This window comes from Rattus norvegicus, chromosome 14 (genome assembly GCF_036323735.1).
Source record: "Rattus norvegicus strain BN/NHsdMcwi chromosome 14, GRCr8, whole genome shotgun sequence".
Taxonomy (NCBI): Eukaryota; Metazoa; Chordata; class Mammalia; order Rodentia; family Muridae; genus Rattus; species Rattus norvegicus.
In genome coordinates this window covers 85411299-85432587 of record NC_086032.1, presented here as the reverse complement: position 1 = coordinate 85432587, position 21289 = coordinate 85411299, and the positions used below count along the sequence as shown (strand labels likewise).

General features: G+C 46.1%; 1 protein-coding gene across 15 annotated transcripts in view; it reads right to left on the bottom strand.

Annotated features, from left to right (window-relative positions):
• Positions 1-1182: 1182 nt before the first annotated feature.
• The window catches only part of Ogdh (oxoglutarate dehydrogenase), a 67457-nt gene continuing 47350 nt past the window's right edge, over positions 1183-21289 (bottom strand). For 14 of the 15 annotated variants that reach the window (XM_039092222.2, XM_006251448.5, XM_039092218.2 and 11 more), the window contains 14 exons: positions 15056-15184; positions 12036-12215; positions 11345-11497; positions 10476-10578; positions 10060-10188; positions 9616-9766; positions 9216-9343; positions 8949-9127; positions 8512-8583; positions 7843-7971; positions 6644-6716; positions 2730-2893; positions 2372-2526; positions 1183-2268 (listed from right to left, as the gene is read on the bottom strand). In XM_039092222.2, coding sequence (XP_038948150.1) covers positions 2148-2268; positions 2372-2526; positions 2730-2893; positions 6644-6716; positions 7843-7971; positions 8512-8583; positions 8949-9127; positions 9216-9343; positions 9616-9766; positions 10060-10188; positions 10476-10578; positions 11345-11497; positions 12036-12215; positions 15056-15184 — 1866 coding nt within the window. In that variant the 3' untranslated portion in view covers positions 1183-2147. The remainder of the gene's footprint in view (positions 2269-2371; positions 2527-2729; positions 2894-6643; positions 6717-7842; positions 7972-8511; positions 8584-8948; positions 9128-9215; positions 9344-9615; positions 9767-10059; positions 10189-10475; positions 10579-11344; positions 11498-12035; positions 12216-15055; positions 15185-21289) is intronic. The other variant, NM_001017461.1, reaches the window with a different exon arrangement.

The following is a 21289-nucleotide window of genomic DNA, read 5'->3' as shown; positions in this document are numbered from 1 at the left end:
ATACTGTTCAAATCCTTAGACAAAAGAGGTGCCCAGCTTTCATCAGGAAAGCATCTTCTTACAGTGAATGATGTGAATGAACACGGAAGGCAGATGTTTAGCAGCCCAAGATGCAGAAAATGAGTCACCGATGTGGCCAGCCCCGAACAACGTACTCATGCCACTGTCTGGAAGGCTCAGAACACTGCAGGAGGGGAAGCATGTAATAGCTGCCCTTCCTTGGACATGACACCCCCATTGCCGTTGACCGTAGTTACCTGACCCACACAAGACCAGTCAAGGAAGAGAGAGCCTCCAAGGACCCTGCCCGTCATACAGTTCTACCCTGTTTATTACTAAGTATATGAATAAGAAAAGCCAGTTTGATTCTAGAAAAACAAAACTCTCAAGGGTCTATGGCCACATAAACCTTGCCCCAGAGATCTTGGCCACCTCCCTAGGGGGCATAAATAGCTCCTCCCAACCCCCCACCCCCAAATAAATGCACTAGTTCTCCTGCAGCTGTTCCCAGGTGTACTTACTGCCAGCCCTCTTACTGCTTACGGACAGCCTGTGCTGCACTCACCCACACCTGCCTAAGCTTCTCTCTCTCTAGTCCAGTTCTGTGTGCAAAACATTGGCTGTTCCAAGGGAGAAGGGGACACCAGGTGGCAAACAAGTATACGCTGACCACAGGCAGAAACAACTACTCCTGTCCTCCCACCTCTGAGAGTAAGGGGCACTGTTCCTATCCTAGCACACTCTCTCCTGGTGCTGACTGTAGTTATTAGGCCTGCCTAAAATCAAGATACACAGGGTAGCAGGAGGAATGAGCCATTGAAGGCTCAGGCTTGGGTTGGTACAGCCTAGAAAATGAGGACCTGTGTTGATCAAGGCTCATAGTCAGGCTGGGTGTCCAGGCCTCAGATTTGCAGTCTAAAAGACTGCCATTAAGATAAGCCCACGTAGAATGCAGACTCAACTATCAAATGCACAGGCCAGAGTGCAGAGTACGGTCCAGGCAGAGTTGCTAACCTGCGTCTCATCCAGTACCTACCTACAATGGCTGCTGCCCGTGAGGGAGTACAGCAAACTGTGCGGTACACATCCAGTTGGCAAACGCAGCTAGCAGCCCCACCCCAATGAGGAGTCTGTTCTCAGGCAGGTGGGGGAAGGCGGAGCACAGAATGACAGCAGACAGGCTGGCCATGATAACTTAGTTTATGGGTCAAGCCGATGCAATGCAAAGTTGGTTGTTCTTTTTTTCATTTCCTTTTTTTTTAAACCAAAATAAATAAATCAGGTCTGTCCCTGTGGAGGTCTAAAGAGGGAGGAAGGACAGCTGGCTCCTCGGGACACCTTGCCCTTATCCATTGATCTGCTTCTGACCTGCCTTGGCACAGCAAAGAAAAGGATTCATCAACAGCTTCCGTGTGTTCGAGGGAACAACAGAGAAAATTAAGTGGCTGGGGTTAGGAGAGAAGAGTCAGCAGGACCAAGAGGCAGCCAGTGCCTGGGGTTTGGGACCCAAGGGAGCTTCTGGGCCTTACTCAGAGCCAATCACTCCTGACTCGGTAGTTAGGGCAAATTTCCCACATGTAGCCCGAAATCCAAGAAGGGTAGCAGAGCTGACCTAACACCACTGCTAAAGCCTCTCCAAAAACCCCACGCCATTCTCCACGCACTTAACGTCTAGATGACACCCAAACCCTGCCAGCTACAGCTCCTCCAGGAGCTCTCAGCTTGGCCCTAGCAAGACAAAACTACTCCTAGTCTTGAATCTGTGACTTGATGGGTGACAAGGACTGAGTGCTAGTACTGTGGGAAGCCACATAGGATTTCTGTTCCTACCCTGGAGGATTACACAGTGAGGATGGGGGGGCCAGGTCTGCCTTCCCTAGGATGTCCTGAGAGGGCTCCCTTTCCTCATCCTGCTCCTTATGGTCTTCGTGAAAGGTGTGCAGCCTGAGAGAAGTCAGCCAGGCTGGGCTGTGGCCGGGGAGCAGCTGGGCACTGGAGTGGACAACTTAATTCCTATGAGAACAGGGGCGGTGTGTGGCACAGCGAAGGGCAGACGTGTGGACAGTGCAGAGGCACTATTCTTTAGTTGAGAAGCAAAGAGCGTCATGGACACAGGGGGGCCATGGCCGGATCAACTCCAGGAGCATCTAAGAGAATTTCTTGAAGGCGTCCAGGTCAAAGGCTGTGTCCAGAAAGCGCTGCAGCTCTGTCAGGTGGGTCTTCTTGTTGCCAGTGGCTGGAGCGGCTGCTGGGTCTCGGCCAGCATACCTGAGAGAAACAGAAAGGGAGCAACAAGGATAAAGTCGGAGGTGGCTCCTGCCTCTTCTCTATCTTGCCTTACAGGCCTCCCCATCGGGGACTTGGGTCTTACCAGACAGGCTTAGCACGGTCAATGGTGGTCCGAAGTCTTGGCTTGACATAGTCATAGTAGCCTTGATTCTTGTGCTCTTCCTGGCACCAGGCCAGCTCAGCATTGGGATACTTCTGTGCCTCTTTCAGCAGGAGGTCGAAGGGGAATGGTGACAGCTGGAGAAAGCAGGGTGAGATCAACCAGGGGACACAGAGGACCGGTAGGGTAAGCAAAGGGAGGCTGGGATTCCAGAAGGGAAAGCCTTGCAACTACTGTAGATGGGAAAGGTTAGGAATCCGTTAATGATGTTCTGCCAGAGCACCGTGTGCAAAGACCCCACGGTGGGACTGATACCTGGCTGCTGAGCCACACGGCTCACCTGCTCAATCCTTGTAATAGCCACCTCCTCTGCCATGTCCCTGGCTTTGCGCTCTCGGGTGAGGTCATAGTACACCTTGCCAGTGCAGAAGAGAAGCCTCTTGACTTTGTCTGGGTTCTGAGCTGCAGGTCCATCTTCTGGGATCACACGCTGGAAGTGGGTTCCTGTAAGAAAATTTCCATATCTGGACTGGACTGGTTCTGTCTCCAGGCCTATTCCACAGTGGTTATGAATGATCTGAGGGCTGTCACACAGTGGCTGGAACCTATGGTTTCTGAGGGTTAGAGATAGTTCTCTCTCACAAGCTTCTGCTATCTGTGCCATTTGCTCAGACTAAGAGTGATGCAAAACCAGGCCTGGGGATACACTCCTTTAACCCTAGTACGCAGGAGAAAGAGGCAGGGGGTGGGGGTCAGGTCTCTGGGAGTTTGAGGCTGGCCTCCTACATAGCAATTTCCAGGCCAGCTAGCCAGCTAGGGCTACAGAGACAACAGCACCAAAAAAAAAAAAAAAAAAAAAAAAAAAAAAAAAAAAAAAAAGCAAGACGCTGTACGGATGTGATGTAATGTGAACAGAACAGCCTAGCATGGCATAGCAGGTTCCTTTTAAAAGGCCCACTTATTTACACTTTAAGAACAGATAAATCAAATCATCTGATGGAGGGGACCTGGAGAGGTGCTCAGCAGTTAGGAGTCCTGGCTTGTCTTCATAGGACCCAGGTTCAATTCTCAGCACCTACACGGCAGCACACAGCTGACTAACTCCAAGGAGTTAGGAGTTCCAGGTGATCTGATGCCTCAAATAAATATAAAAACAGGCAAAATACCAATGCACAGAAAAGAAAAAAAATTAAACAAACCACCTCCAGCCGCAAATCTGACAGAGGGCTGAAGAACTGGCTCGGGTTAAGAGTCCTTGCTGCTCTCGCAGAGGACCTGCTCGGACTCCAGCACATGCATGGCAGCTCCCGTGGATGCTCTTCTGACCTCCTCAGGCATCCACACGGTACACATACATATGAACATCCAGGCAAAATATTCATATTCATCTTTGAAAAGATTTATTTATTATATATAAGCACACTGTTGCTGTCTTCAGACACACCAGAAGAGGGCATCAGATCTCGTTACAGATGGTTGTGAGCCACCATGTGGTTGCTGGGAATTGAACTCAAGACCTCTGGAAGAGCAGTCAGTGCTCTTAACCGCTGAGCCACCTCTCCAGCCCAATAAAATATATATTAAAAATAAATAAATAAATAAATAAATAAATAAATAAATAAATAAAAAAAACAGGCCTAACAGCACGTGCCTTTAATCCCAGCACTTGGAAGGTAGAGGCAAGTGGCTCTCTGTGAGTTTAAGGCCAGCCTATTCTATATACCAAGTTTCAAGACAGCCAGCACTATCTATATACTAGAGAGACTGTGTCTTAAACTACCTAATGGCTACTTACACAAATACCGCATAAGTTTACAAATAAAAAAAGTTAGTATGTTCAAGGGGGTGTATCCAAACAACTGTTGCAAGAACTAGTGTTCACAAAACAGAAGACTGTTTTCACAATTAAACATTCAACTCGAGATGACAGAGGGTACAGATGGAAATCCATGGCAGAAATCATATTCAATGGTGAAAGACTACAAACTGTTCTTCTTCTTTTTTTTTTTTTTTTTGGTTCTTTTTTTCGGAGCTGGGGACCGAACCCATGGCCTTGCGCTTCCTAGGTAAGCGCTCTACCACTGAGCTAAATCCCCAGCCCCTACAAACTGTTCTTCTAAGGTGAAGAAAGAAGCTCTCGGGCCCACGCTCACCACTTCTGTCCCACACACTCCTGGAGCCCTAGACAGAACATTGGGCAGCAAAGAAAATACAAGTGACGTCAGTTGCAGAGTGGAGAGTGAGGGCGAGTGAGCTGTTTAGAGAGCAAAGCACTTGTCCTGCAAACCTTGCATGGGTTTGGTCCCTGGAATCTACATAAAAGCAGAAGACCCAAGTCCTGAAAAACATACGCCCTCCTTTCAGACAGACAGACACACACAAATAAATAAAAATAAGATCCAAATGATAACACTGTAGGAGAGAACATTTCTCTCTAAAATTCACATAGCAATTCAAGGAACAACGATTAACCAAATAAAAATTTTAAGACAGAGGGGTTGGGGATTTAGCTCAGCGGAAGAGCGCTTGCTTAGCGAGCGCAAGGCCCTGGGTTCAGTCCCCTGCTCCAAAAGAAAAGAAAAAAGAAAAAAAATTTAAGACAGAAAAAAAAATTTGGAAGAGACAGTTTCTGCTTTGAAAACACTGTAGAAGCTACAGTACACAGTGTGGCACTGTCACTAAGACAGCCCAATAGAGTGAACAGAATAGAGCACAGGAACACGGCCTCACACACGATCAGATACCTTTCACCACAGGTGTCAAGGCCATTCCATAGTAAAGAATAGTCTTGTCTAATGGAGCTCAAAAACTGGAAATCCACAAGCAAAAGAATGTCAGGATCTTTTTTTTTTTTCAGGAGCTGGGGACCGAACCCGGGCCTTGAAGCTTGCTAGGCAAGCGCTCTACCACTGAGCTAAATCCCCAACCCCAGAATGTCAGGATCTTGAAGGGTTATTTGAATCCCCATGTTCAAAACAGTGTTACTCGCAGGAGCTAAAACCTAATGCAGCAGATCTATAAAACAGGTCGTCTCTTGGATAAGATCAAGTGTGCAGAGTGGATACTGTTCATCTTAATGAGACAGGAAATGATGGCATACACTGTGTCACACATGAACCCTGGGGATGTCACACTAACTGAAACAAGTCAGTTATAAAAAGAACTGCATAGACTGAGCACTCCTATTCTTTAGATCCAAAATCTGAAAACGTTCTGAATGCCAACATTACATCTCAAGTGGACTCTTCATTTGCGACGTGACAGGCTACAACCAATTCACGGTGTGCTGGAGACAGGGTGTTGCATGTACACAGGCTACACATAAAGTAAGGACAGTCCGCATTTGGACCAAAATCGAGAAAACTCCCAAGTCCAATCATCTCTGATCCTAAGCATTTTGGAGAAGGGTTGCTCCTGTCCTCTGATTCGAGTAGAACGCGGTTGCCAGAGCGAAAGCAGGGAGGTGTGGGAGTGCTTACTGGGCAGAGTCTCAGTTCTACCTGACGTAAGTTCTAGGACAGATGGTGAGATGGCTGTACAGCACTAGGAATGTTCTCTAGTGACACTCAACACTTAAAAATGGCTGATGGTAGATTCCACATTATGTAATTTTACCACACACAAAAAATAGAAACCAACAAACAAGAGGTTCACTGTATAAGGCTCTTGGGGCTTGGTGGTTGAGAGGAGACAGCCTTCCCGGCTTCATGAGCATTTGGGTGGCTACAGGCTGTATGAATTAGCACCTGCTCCTCACTTTCCATGTAGAAAGCTCAAGCCATAGACTCCCATCTCAGCAGCGCAGCTGACCCGCTCCCTCCCCCCTCCCTCCCTCTCCCATATCTTCTCTTTGCAAAGGACTTACTAAAGCTTGCACTCCTGAGCTGCAGTGAGCTGTCACAGGCGCCTATTTTCTGGCCCTAGACCCTAGACTCACTGACTGTTTTTTTTTGAGACAGGGTCTCACCATGTCATTCTGGCTGACTTGAACTTGCTCTCTAGAGGAGGCTGGCCCGGAATTCAGTCAGAGATGGGCTTGCCTCTGCCTCCATAGTGCTGGGACTAGAGGCATGAGCTACCAAGCCCTGCTATTTTAATGCAGTTCTAGGGGAACTCAGTCAGAGGTCTTTATATCATGACTAAAAATCCAGAAAGTCACAGGAGATCGCTAAGTACAACCCATAAGCCCCACAGGACAGCAAAGCAGCCCCAGCACTAACACCCTCCCAGGAAACACCTATGCCTCACACCTACCTGGCAGCATCTCATCAAAGCTAGTTCTTGCCTCAGGGTGGCGCAGGAGGGATTTGGGAGTGAAGACGATTAACTGAAAGACAAAATATGCTCACAGTAGACTATGTCTTAAAGATTTTAGAATGACGGCCCGAGATAAAGAACATCTCAGCGGAGCCAGGACTCCCTGTCTTCCAGACCTAAATGGGAGACTCACTCGCAAAATGCAGGAAGAAAAAGAATTAATTTCTCTGCTCTTTACCTTCTCTGGTGGTTGTTTACTCTCCAGGGCCATCTTCCTGGCCTGTAGCCTCTCCCAGGTGAGCTGAGCAGCTCACAGGTGGCCTCAGAGCTAACACACCTGGTCTACAGCTGTGACCAGGCCTACCACCGGCCTACCACCAGGGCTGCTCTGTCTTGCGGACCTGCAGGCTACTAGGGACATAGTAGTCCTGAGCCAGCCTTGCACCACCTCCTTGTAGTATCTCGGGGCAGCAAGGCCCTCCCCGTATTCTTTTTTTTTTTTTTGGAGCTGGGGACCGAACCCAGGGCCTTACGCTTGCTAGGCAAGCGCTCTACCACTGAGCTAAATCCCCAACCCCTCTCCCTGTATTCTTTTTTTTTTAAGATTTATTTATTTATTATATATGAGTACCCTGTCACTGTCTTCAAACGCACCAGAAGAGGGCATCGGATCCCATTTACAGATGGTTGTGAGCCACCATGTGGTTGCTGGGAATTGAACTCAGCACCTCTGGAAGAGCAGTCGGGTGCTCTTAACCGCTGAGCCATCTCTCCAGCCCCTCTCCCTGTATTCTTATCCCAGGTACCCTTTCTGATGCTTCAACACTCAGCTCGAGAGCTACTTTCTGGGGCTCCTGGGACTCCTTTGCCACCTCTTTCCCAGCCCTCAGCATAACTACATGACGACCTGTCTTATTTCTCAGTGTACTATGACTATTGTCTTCCTTTTGGACTGAGGATTGTATCTTGTCTGACTCTCTTACGTGCTGTGCTCATAAGCACATGAGGGCTCAGTTGGGCGTGAGAATGTTTCGTTCCCTGGCATTCACAGCAATAGAACCTGGCTTTGGAGACCACACATCATTCATGTGGCATCACTCAACCAACCTAAAGCAAAAGACACCAGAGCAGTCCTTCCTTGTGCTAACACACGAAGGCGCCTGGCACCCTGTCATTCTGGAGACCCCAGCACTGACCGGCTTCCGGAAGGGCAGCAAGATCTGTCGTCGCAGCACGTGGAAGAAGTTGCCAGGGGTGGAGCAGTTGACGACAATCCAGTTGCAGTCGTAGAGCTGACTGATGTCAAAGTTTTCCTCCTGCAGGTTCTAGAGCATGGCAGGAAATGGCCAGAGGTCAACAGCAGTTGTGAGCATTCTGCCTGGGACAAGAGACAGCGTGGGGCGGGGGGTCTCCGGAAGTCTCATGGGGGACTAGAGGACTCACTGGAGATAATGAGGCACAGGTTCTCTGGGTCTGAGCCCCATTTAACCCTTGGCAGCTTCTGAAGGCTACTGTTTAACAGAGGGTGCATGCATGGGACATAGGAGACACGGGTGCTGGCCCAGTCAAGTCTACTTTTCCTTAGAAACTGATGCTCTAGTGGTCCGAGTTCTTTTAAAACTGACCTTAAGCAATGGCCCTGTCACCTAAGAGTTCAGTCTGAGGACTGTTGACTTTCTGTAACAGTAGGATACAAATGAAGTAGCCTATTTCAGTGAGGTCATAGGGCATGGGGCCACTCTGGTCCACCCACTCTAATTCCTAAGGCAGAGAACAGTGAGCTGAGATCTGACCCCTCAGGACTTCCAAATGGAATTCTTTCCTAGATGCCTACGCAGCTGAGTACCCGGGCCCACTCTACTCACAGGCAGGACATCTGGGTCATCATTGCACATCTGCAGAAACCTCTCTGGACGGGCAGAGGAATGCTCGGGACCCTGAAACCAGACACACGAGTTACTTCTCAAGTTTTCACATGCTGACATCTGCTGTCCTTGCCGTTTCTTTTCCTTGATGTCAGGACTCATTTGATTCCCCTTCTTCTCACTAGCAAAGCACAGGGCAGCAGGGATGAGGGAACTGAGTACTTGAAAGACAGCATCAGTACAATTTGTTGTTTGCCCAGAGATGGCCATGCAGGGTGCATCAGACGGGCCATCCTTGCCTTCCAAAGTGTTACCACCCAGTCTTACCATCTAAAATGCCACCCAAGCACCAACAGAACCCTCTGGTCTCCTCAGGGATGGGGTCCTGGACAGGCTGTTCCCAAGATGTGAGTGTTGTGGACAAGGGAAGTTCTCACCATGCCTTCCATGCCGTGAGGTAGCAGGAGCACGATGCCATTCTGCCGCACCCACTTTGCCTGTCCTGGGCAGATGAACTGGTCAATGATGCACTGTGCCATGTTGTTGAAATCACCAAACTGGGCCTCCCAGAGAACCAGAGCATTAGGGCTAGCCATGGCAAAGCCCAGTTCAAAGCCTTTAATGCACAGAAAGGAAGAAAGGCAAGTTCAGGACCACCACGCAAGGAATGCAGAAGACTGAGGTGGGGCTGGGGCTGGCCTTACCCAGGACACCATACTCAGACAACGAGCTGTTGCACACGGTGTAAGGGGCCTGGTTAGGCCAAAGGTGGTTCATGGGGATGCAGGTTCTTTTGTCCACATTCTGGTCATGGAGCACATGGTGGCGATGGCTGGGGCAGAATGACAAGATTAATAAGCAAGAGTACAGATATCTGAGCCAACCATTTGAGCCTTGAAGAACTAACAGACCCATTGTGACAGCCTGGCTTTCTGCCAGGTACTGCAGGGCAGAGTCCTCCCGGCATATAAAAGGAACATCCACAACAAAACAAGGAAGGTGAGGCAGCGTACACATTGAAATGATTCCTCATCCCTGGAATATAGATCCCAAAGCCCTTCCTTCCCTTCCTTTTCCAACTGCAGGATAAACATTTTTGTTTACCTGAAGGTACCCCGCTCCACGTCCTGGCCACTCAGCCGGACATGGATGCCTTCCTTCAGGAGTGATCCGAACGCCATGTACTCTGCCAGGGCCCAGTCCACAGTCCGGTTTGTCACAAGCTCTCTGCGAGTCTTCAAGATCCGGCTCAGCCCTGCAGAAAGTGAGCATTCACAGTACTGTAGCCCAGCTCCTGTGGGCAGCTTACTCCCTGTGCTCCAATGACACAAGCACAGCCTTTGTCCCCAGTGTTAGGAGAGCAGAGTGGTAGCCTCTTAGCTGCTTCTCTGCCTCTTTCCATGTGAAGGAACTCAAGTGGGAGCTGAGTCTATCAACCCACCCATGGGCTCTGGACGGGGCATCTCTAAAGGGCATGGCTGGGGACACTGTCTTCAAGAGGTGCTGATCTAGGCCAGTGTTTCCACATGCAAGTATGGGGTTGGTTACCTCCATGGATGGTAAAGTTCTCCACAGGTACAGAACTGGCCACATTCCCAATGTGGGTCAAGATGTCCTCCTCCAGGCCAGTGGAGGGGCAGGTCATGCTCCTGGGCTGTCCATCCAGGGTGAAAAAGCCTAGGAGAACAAACATATGCTCTAAGGAACATCTATAGAGCAGACCAGGGCAATAGCTCTGCCTTTCTAGAAACTTCAGTACAGAACCACATGGCTTTGGGCAAGTAGAAGGTAGGAGACAATAAAGCCTGGATGGGAGACCACGGAGGCTCTGCTGAAATAGAACAATCACTATGTGTTATCACTAGAGTGGAGCGACAGGGGAGTGAGAGCTTTCTCTGGGAAGGGGGTTTATGGTTACATCCACTTCACAAGGAGTCTGTGTGTTGTGATGATCCCTTGTTTACCAGGCCAGGGGGAATCCAGCCAGTGCTTGATGTGCAAGATCTTCTCATCTTTGGATCTGGTAAATGCTTCCTCACAGATCTTATCGTACTTGGAGATTTCCTCCTGGAAGAGTGGGTACATACAGCTGACTGAGCACGGCATACTCATGTTGTGCAGGCCTATTGAGCCCTAGCCCTCCAGTCTCTCCATACTTTTTTTTTTCTTTCTTTTTTTCAGAGCTGGGGACCGAATCCAGGGCCTTTGAGCTAAATCCCCAACCCCCCCCTCCATACTTCTGCACACCCAACAACATCTGTCTTTATTCAGACTTGCCAGTCTCCAGCACACACAGCCTCTTTAACATCTAAAAGAAGCCTGTAAATTCTGCTCCTCGTTCCGACGTCACTGGCTGGAGACTCTCTTTAGTCTGAGCCCTGAACATTTTTCATAGGAGCTCAGGTTTTATGGCTTTATGTGTTTTTAGAAGCCTGGGCTTTAGAGCTGTACCTTCAGCAGCTGTCCAATCTGGGCCTGGATACCACCCCATGTTTCTAGAACTGCTGCTCATACTGTCTGCATGGGACAGATCTGCTGCTCTGTGCAGATCATATAGGATCTTTATCAAGCTGGATGGATCCTTGTTCATACATCTCTCAACCCAAATGGTGTCAACAGAGAGAACCTATGGAGTAGCCCCTCATCACTAGAATACCTTTCCCCGCCTCTACTAAATCTACCTTCCTTAAAAAGCATTTGATACCCCAGATCCCCACTGAAGTTGGAATGCTAAAATGCTGTGGTTGCTGGGACTTCACATGTTTTCACTTGGGTCCTAATAATAAGACTGGTCTGGAAAAATCTCTAGCTTGCCACACAGCTAAGGACGCACCTCATATTCGGGCTGGTTGACGACCCCCTGGGATACCAGCAATTCTGCATACTTCTGCAGTACCGGCTTCTGCTTACGGATCTGCTTGTACATGAGTGGCTGTGTGAACATAGGTTCATCCATCTCGTTGTGGCCATTTCGTCGATAACACACCTAATCAGAGTGGCAAGAGAGGTCCGTGAGAGAGTGTGACCAGTCTGCGCGCGCGCGTGCGCGTGTGTGTGTGTATGTGTGTGTGTGTGACATGTAGTCTGTGTGATACAACATGTTGTCGCTGCTTTGCCTTAATTTACTTCCTCTATAGCTAAGATTTTTCTCTTTTTCTTTTTTCTTTTTTTTTTTCCGAAGCTGGGGACCGAACCCAGGGCCTTACGCTTGCTAGGCAAGCGCTCTACCACTGAGCTAAATCCCCAACCCTAAGATTTTTCTCTTTTACACAGTGGATTTGCTCTATCAAATGAGACAAGAGAGCGACTTGGGAATACAAATCCTCGATTTGTAAAGCAGTCATAGATAGGACCAGATGGGTTATAGAGCACTCACTGATGGGTATTCAGAGGAGAGCCTGGCTTTGAACATTCTGGTACTAGAAGGACTCTACCTTAAGTATGACATAAAGCCCCTCGTGACTTAGCAAGTGTGAGAGGACAGGCCAGTGTCGCTCTGGCACACTTACCCTGGCATCACTTACCAGATCAACAACAACATCCTTGTGGAAGGTGTTTCTCCACTCAGCTGCCACCTTGCATACATACATGACAGCTTCAGGGTCATCTGAGTTGACATGGAAAATGGGGGCGTTCACCACTCGGGCCACATCAGTGGGGTAGGGAGAAGAGCGGGCCATCCGAGGGTCTGTGGTGAAGCCAATCTGTAATTATGGAACAGAAGGTCTGGCAACAGGGTATGGAGGGTGGTAGGCACTGTTGGGCAGAGCCCGCACTTCCTGCTGCTGTACTACGAGTATGTGCCCTAAGTGGTGTCTTTGCTGAAATTTTGCTTGTTTCCCTACTCTGACGACAAAATTCATATATGTTTCACATAGGGACTAGGTCGTAATATGAGCATTTTTATGTTTTCCAGATTATTTTTTCTGGAGGCATATTTATGGAAATACACCTAAGTGTACATTTAAGATCTCACTTCACTAATGTGTAACTCTTCTATTCCTCTGCTATGGTAGAGTAGGGGAGTGGGAGCATGCTTCCCCAGTGTGCAGAAAGCCAATCTGTAATTATGGAATAGAAGGTCTCGCTAGGGGGCAGAAGCAGTATCCCCGTGAGTTCTATGCCAGTCTGGGCTACAGAGTGAGTTCTTGACCAGCCTGGGCTATATAGTGAGACTGTGCTAGAAAGAAAGAAAGAAAAAAAGAAAGAAAGAAAGAAAGAAAGAAAGAATAAATGAAAAAACAAAAGAAAAACCGCTAATGCTAATTCCACCCCCAGTGTGTGGGTAGCAACCCAGGGATTAAGTTAATGCATGTGAGGTGCCGAATTTAAATCATGGCTGGTCAATCATATCACTCAGTCAGTGGCCGCTTTGCCACGTTGTGTGGTATCTCTTTGTCACTCACCAGTCCTGCCCAAACCTCACAATGCATCTGGACTGCAGCTTTCTTTGTAGATGCATGCATGTGTGCACTGGTATGTGTATATGTGCATGTGGTGGGCAGAGGACAACCTCAGGTATTACGCTCAGGACTGCCGTCCATTTGGTTTGAGAGAGGTCTGCATTGATCTTGAGTTCACTAATTAGGCTAGAGATCCTCTTGTCTCCACCTCTGGAATTATAAGTGTGTGTGATTGTATGTACCTTTTTTATAAATTAATCTGTGTATGAATATTTATCTATCTATATCTATCTATCTATCTATCTATCTATCTATCTATCTATCTATCTATCTATCTATCTATGCATCATGTGTGTGTCCACAGAAGCCAAAAGATTTGAGGCTCACGGAACTAGAGTTACATACAACTGGAGCTGCCAGGTAGACACTGGGAATTGAACTTGGGTCCTCTAGAAGAACAGCCAGTGCTCAGTAATTGTTGAGCCATCTCTCCAGCCCTCAAACACAGCTTCTTGTATGTTAGGTGGGGACTGAGCTTGGGTCTACAGGCAAGTGCTTCGCAGTCTGAGCTATCCATCTCCCTGCAGCTTTCTCTGGGCACTAGCTGATGCAGTTCAGGCTCACTGAACATCTGGGATGAACAGATTCCCTCAAGACATAAAGACTTCCTTCCTCTCTGCCTGTCCCACTGCTGCCATTTGTCTACTCGACCTTTAGGTTTCCACTTAGGCATCAAGTTCTCAGGGACTTCATTGCTAACTCTGGCCTCCTTATCCTTAGGGACACTCTGAGTCTCCGCCCCTCAATAAATTATAAGCTCTGTGTTAGGGGCACAGGAGCCCTTGCTCTGTTTGATGTCTAAATGATATTTATATTGACATACATATATGACACCACATATTCATACGCACACACACACGAACACACATACATACACACACACACACACACGCACATGATACCACATATATATGGTCAGGAAGAGTTACACGTATTGGGTGAGATGTCCCAATGGGTAATAGATAACAAGTGTCAACACTGGGCAGAATTAAAACAGTGAGAACTAGAAGAATACTAGTAATTGAAGCATTACTAGAACAAAAAACCCTAAGATTAGAAGTCTGTTTTATCGGAGGTTAAGAGCACTGACTGCTCTTCCAGAGGTCCTGAGTTCAATTCCCAGCAACCACATGGTGGCTCACAGCCATCTATCAGGTCTGGTGCCCTCTTCTGGTCCGCAGGTGCATACATGCAGGCAGAAAGCTGTATGATGTATACATAATAAATAAATAAATGTTTAAAAAAAAAGTCTGTTTTATCAAACAAGACTTCTGTAATGACAGCTGCAAATAATGTGGTAAATAAAGAGTGGATAGTAAGATGTGTATATAGGATTCCAGTTTCTTTCTTTCTTTCTTTTTTTTTTGGGGGGGGGGGGGGGGCTGAGGACAGAACCCAGAGCCTTGCGCTTGCTAGGCCTGAGCTAAATCCCCAACCCCTAGGATTCCAGTTTCTTAAAGAGAAAACTACCTATAACTGTGGCTCTAGACAGAAAAAACTCTAAAACTGTAATGCCCCTTCCTTAACTAATGTAATTAAAATCTGTCCACTATAAAAAGTGGCTATGTTATTCAAAGAATTTTTTAAAATCATTTGTTTATTTTGTGTGTAGAGGTGTTTTGCATACACACCGAAGAGGGCATCATATTGTAAGGACTATAGTTATAGACGGTTGTAAGCAGGCATGTAGGTACCGGGAATTGAACTCAGACATCTGGAAGAACAACCGATGCTCTCAACTGCTGAGCCAGCTCTGGAATCCCATGTGTTACCCAAATGTAATAAAAACCCATTTCTGTATATAATCATACAGCAGTGAAGGTTTTTTTTTTTTTTTTAAGATTTATTTTATTTATTATATATATAAGTACACTGTAGCTGTCTTCAGATACACCAGAAGGGGGCATCAGATCTCTTTACAGATGGTTGTGAGCCACCATGCGGTTGCTGGGAATTGAACTCATGAACTCTGGAAGAGCAGTCGGGTGCTGTTAACCACTGAGTCATCTCTCCAGCCCAGCAGTGAAGGTTTTAAATGACCAGGAGGACATAGCAGGGGCTCATTGGACATCCGGGCTTACCTGGTTGTTGACAACCACGTGAACGGTGCCGTGGGTTGTATAGGATGGCAGGTCGCTGAGATGGAAGGTCTCATACACGATACCCTGGCCAGCAAAGGCAGCATCCCCATGCAGCAGGATAGACATCACCTGCAGAGACCCCCAAGGTAACACATCTGGACTGTTCAATCCGAAAAACAAACGTTTCCCCCCCAACTTGTTTCCTGTGTGTTTGAATGTAGGATACGGGAAGAAGGGCGCACAGCACACTGCAAGTGTGCAGGTCAGAAGACAGCCTTTCAGAGTTGGGTTCTCCCAAATTTCTGTAGGTTTTGGGGATCAAGGGAGTTCCTTTACCTCCTGAGCTATTCCATGCAATAGTTCATAACTCAGACGGTTCCCATCCTTACTAGCCCCTAACTCGTCACCATATATGCCACCATTTGCCAGCCAGCACTTGCTCTGAATACAGAGAAAGCCACATACCTATTGTGTCACCCCTTCTGCATCCTATAAGAATCCTCCTACACCTTACAAAACCTCTTATCCAAGAAGCAACTCCAGCCGCAGCCACTCAGCTACCCCAGGAAATAGGTTTCTTCATCTGTCATGACTCTGGCTGCTCCAACATCCAGCCTGGTCTGGTTACGTGGCCTGGTCACCGCCTGCCAACTTCCCTTCAAATCATCTTCTTGGCAATGAGTACAGCAGTGATTTCGGAGGGAAGAACTGTATCTTACTCCTTCTCACACCTTCGTCTAGCCTCAGCCTCAGCAACACGGGGACCCACCTCAGCTAGTTCCCTGAGTGGCTAATGGACGATTGTAATGGTTTGTATGTGCTCCGCCCAGGAAGTGGCACCATTAGAAGGTGTGGCCCTGTTGGAGTAGGTGTGTCACCGTGGGTGTGGGCTAGAAGTGAATCTTCCACTAGCAGCCTTCAGATGAAGATGTAGAACTCTCAGCTCTGCCTGCACCATGCCTGCCTGGTTCCTGACTTGATGACAATGGACTGAATCTCTGAACCTGTAAGCCAATCCCAAATGTTGTCCTTATAAGAGCTGCCTTGGTCATGGTGTCTGTTCACAGCAGAAAATCACCAAGACAACGATGATCCTGATTTGTGACTCCTGCATCTCTCAGCTGGCATCCTCTCCCTTCTCCCCAGTTTATGATCATTCCCATCTTGCCCTACAGGTGCACATAAGAAACCCTTAATACCATCTGTTACTCTGATATTTCTATATATTATAAATAAAATATTTATAAAAATAACAGGTTATTTCTGTGTCCTTGTGTACCACACCTCACACCTATCACAATCTCCTCCGGCAGCCCAGTGTTTACCTATTGGCTTAGGCATCCCTAGGAGGAACCATCTTTGGCTACACAGCCCATGCTCTCTCTATCCCTAATACTAGTCAGGGTTCTCCAGAAACACAGAACCAATAAGGCAAAGACCGGTATAGGATTGCTTAACTGATTTTAAGGAAGTGAGCTGGCCTGTTTAAGCATGAAGCAGGGCAGGCCAAAGATATAGGGAAGAGTTGAGGATGCAGTGAGTGTGAAACTATTTAAGAGGCAGAATTACTTCTCCTCTTGGTACCCCAACATTTAAAAGACAGGATTTCATGATCTAAGGCTAGTCTAAAATTTGCTATAGACAAGAATATCCTTGTGTGAATTTTCAGCCAACTAGGGGCTAGCTAACTCCCTTGACTAAGATCCTAAAAAAGACCAATAATGTTGTATACTTCTCTGCCACCTTTCCCATTATTTTATTCCGTGTCATTTAACATTTTTATCTTTATTTTTTATTTCATTTTATTTTTTTTATCTTTATTAACTTGAGTATTTCTTATTTACATTTCGATTGTTATTCCCCTTCCCGGTTTCCAGGCCAACAACCCCCTAGTCCCTCCCCCTCCCCTTCTATATGGGCTTCCCCTCCCCATCCTCCCCCCATTACCACCCTCCCCCCAACAATCATGTTCACTGGGGGTTCAGTCTTGGCAGTACCAAGGGATTCCCCTTCCACTGGTGCTCTTACTAGGCTATTCATTGCTACCTATGAGGTTGGAGCCCAGGGTCAGTCCATGTATAGTCTTTGGGTAGTGGCTTAGTCCCTGGAAGCTCTGGTTGGTTGGCTTTGTTGTTCATATGGGGTCTCGAGCCCCTTCAAGCTCTTCCAGTCTTTTCTCTGATTCCTTCAACGGGGGTCCCATTCTCAGTTCAGTGGTTTGCTGCTGGCATTCGCCTGTGCATTTGCTGTATTCTGGCTGTGTCTCTCAGGAGCGATCTACATCCGGCTCCTGTCGGCCTGTACTTCTTTGCTTCATCCATCTTATCTAGTTTGGTGGCTGTATATGTATGGGCCACATGTGGGGCAGGCTCTGAATGGGTGTTCCTTCTGCCTCTGTTCTAAACATTGCCTCCCTATTCCCTGTCAAGGGTATTCTTGTCCCCCCCCCCCCTTTTTTTTGGTTCTTTTTTTCGGAGCTGGGGACTGAACTCAGGGCCTTGCGCTTCCTAGGCAAGCGATCTACCACTGAGCTAAATCCCCAACCCCATCTTGTTCCCCTTTTAAAGAAGGAGTCCATTCCTCTGTTGAAGGGCATCTGGGTTCTTTCCAGCTTCTGGCTATTATAAATAAGGCTGCGATGAACATAGTGGAGCATGTGTCTTTGTTATATGTTGGAGCATCTTTTGGGTATATGCCCAAGAGAGATATAGCTGGATTCTCAGGTAGTGCAATGTCCAATTTTCTGAGGAACCTCCAGACTGATTTCCAGAATGGTTGTACCAATCTACAATCCCACCAACAATGGAGGAGTGTTCCTCTTTCTCCGCATCCTCGCCAGCATCTGCTGTCACCTGAGTTCTTGATCTTAGCCATTCTCACTGGTGTGAGGTGAAATCTCAGGGTTGTTTTGATTTGCATTTCCCTTATGACTAAAGATGTTGAACATTTCTTTAGGTGTTTCTCAGCCATTCGACATTCCTCAGCTGTGAATTCTTTGTTTAGCTCTGAACCCCATTTTTAATAGGGTTATTTGTCTCCCTGCGGTCTAACTTCTTGAGTTCTTTGTATATTTTGGATATAAGGCTTCTATCTGTTGTAGGATTGGTAAAGATCTTTTCCCAATCTGTTCGTTGTCGTTTTGTCCTAACAACAGTGTCCTTTGCCTTACAGAAGCTTTGCAGTTTTAGGAGGTCCCATTTGTCAATTCTTGATCTTAGAGCATAAGTCATTGATGTTTTGTTCAGGAAACTTTCTCCAGTGCCCATGTGTTTGAGATGCTTCCCCACTTTTTCTTCTATTAGTTTGAGTGTATCTGGTTTGATGTGGAGGTCCTTGATCCACTTGGACTTAAGCTTTGTACAGGGTGATAAGCATGGATCGATCTGCATTCTTCTACATGTTGACCTCCAGTTGAACCAGCACCATTTGCTGAAAATGCTATCTTTTTTCCATTGGATGGTTTTGGCTCCTTTGTCAAAAATCAAGTGACCATAGGTATGTGGGTTCATTTCTGGGTCTTCAATTCTATTCCACTGGTCTATCTGTCTGTCTCTGTACCAATACCATGCAGTTTTTATCACTATTGCTCTGTAATACTGCTTGAGTTCAGGGATAGTGATTCCCCCAGAAGTCCTTTTATTGTTGAGGATAGTTTTAGCTATCCTGGGTTTTTTGTTATTCCAGATGAATTTGCAAATTGTTCTAACTCTCTGAAGAATTGGATTGGTATTTTGATGGGGATTGCATTGAATCTGTAGATTGCTTTTGGTAAAATGGCCATGTTTACTATATTAATCCTGCCAATCCATGAGCATGGGAGATCTTCCCATCTTCTGAGGTCTTCTTCAATTTCTTTCTTCAGAGGCTTGAAGTTCTTATCACACAGATCTTTCACTTGCTTAATTAAAAATCACACCGAGGTATTTTATATTACGGGACTATTATGAAGGGTGTCGTTTCCCTAATTTCTTTCTCGGCTTGTTTCTCTTTTGTGTAGAGAAAGGCTACTGATTTATTTGAGTTCATTTTATGCCCAGCCACTTTGCTGAAGTTGTTTATCAGCTTTAGTAGTTCTCTGGTGGAACTTTTGGGATCACTTAAATATACTATCATATAATCTGCAAATAGTGATATTTTGACTTCTTCTTTTCCGATCTGTATCCCCTTGACCTCCTTTTGTTGTCTGATTGCTCTGGCTAGAACTTCAAGAACTATATTGAATAAGTAGGGAGAGAGTGGGCAGCCTTGTGTAGTCCCTGATTTTAGTGGGATTGCTTCAAGTTTCTCTCCATTTAGTTTAATGTTAGCAACTGGTTTGCTGTATATGGCTTTTACTATGTTTAGGTATGGGCCTTGAATTCCTATTCTTTCCAGGACTTTTATCATGTTGAATTTTGTCAAATGCTTTCTCAGCATCTAATGAAATGATCATGTGGTTCTGTTCTTTCAGTTTGTTTATATAATGGATCACGTTGATGGTTTTTCGTATATTAAACCATCCCTGCATGCCTGGGATGAAGCCTACTTGATCATGGTGGATGATTGTTTTGATGTGCTCTTGGATTCGGTTTGCCAGAATTTTATTGAGTATCTTTGCGTCGATATTCATAAGGGAAATTGGTCTGAAGTTCTCTTTCTTTGTTGGGTCTTTGTGTGGTTTAGGTATAAGAGTAATTGTGGCTTCATAGAAGGAATTCGGTAGTGCTCCATCTGTTTCAATTTTGTGGAATAGTTTGGATAATATTGGTATGAGGTCTTCTATGAAGGTCTGATAGAATTCTGCACTAAACCCGTCTGGACCTGGGCTCTTTTTGGTTGGGAGACCTTTAATGACTGCTTCTATTTCCTTAGTAGTTATGGGGTTGTTTAAATGGTTTATCTGTTCCTGATTTAACTTTAGTACCTGGTATCTGTCTAGGAAATTGTTTGTTTCCTGCAGATTTTCAAGTTTTGGTGAATATAGGCTTCTGTAGTAGGATCTGATGATTTTTTGAATTTCCTCTGATTCTGTAGTTATGTCTCCCTTTTCATTTCTGATTTTGTTAATTTGTACACACTCTCTGTGTCCTCTCCTTAGTCTGGCTAAGGGTTTATCTATCTTGTTGATTTTCTCAAAGAACCAACTTTTGGTTCTGTTGATTCTTTCTATGGTCCTTTTTGTTTCTACTTGGTTGATTTCAGCTCTGAGTTTGATTATTTCCTGCCTTCTACTCCTCCTGGGTGTATTTGCTTCTTTTTGTTCTAGAGCTTTTAGGTGTGCTGTCAAGCTGCTAATATATGCTCTCTGTTTCTTTCTGCAGGCACTCAGAGCTATGAGTTTTCCTCTTAGCACAGCTTTCATTGTGTCCCATAAGTTTGGGTATGTTGTACCTTCATTTTCTTTTCTTTCTTTCTTTTTTTTTTTTTAAAGATTCATTTATTTTATTTATATGAGTACACTGTAGGTATCTTCAGACACACCCAAAGAGGGCATCGGATCCCATTACAGATGGTTGTGAGCCACCATGTGGTTGCTGGGAATTGAACTCTGGACCTCTGGAAGAGCATTTGGTGCTCTTAACCACTGAGCCAGCTCTCCAGCCCTGTACCTTCATTTTCATTAAATTCTTATTTTTTTTTAAAAATAATTTAAGATTCAGATCTGATAATTTTGCTATATCTTTTTTTTAAAATTAATTTATTTATTATGTATACATCATACAGCTTTCTGCCTGCATGTATGCAACTACAGGCCAGAAGAGGGCACCAGACCTGATTATAGGTGGTTGTGAGCCACCGTGTGGTTGCTGGGAATTGAACTCAGGACCTCTGGAAGAGCAGACAGTGCTCTGAACCTCTGAGCCATCTCTCTAGCCCCATTTTCATTAAATTCTAAAAAGTCTTTAATTTCTTTCTTTATTTCTTCCTTGACCAGGTTATCATTGAGTAGAGCATTGTTCAACTCCATGTATATGTGGGCATTCTTCCCTTATTGTTATTGAAGACCAGCTTTAGCCCATGGTGGTCTGATAGGACGCATGGGATTATTTCTACCTTTCTGTATCTGTTGAGGCCTGTTTTATGACCAATTATATGGTCAATTTTGGAGAAAGTACCATGAGGTGGTGAGAAGAAGGTATATCCTTTTCTTTTAGGATAGAATGTTCTATAAATATCTGTTAAGTCCATTTGGTTCATGACTTCTCTTAGTCTGTCTATGTCATCATCTAACTTTCGAAACAATGTCTGCCTGAG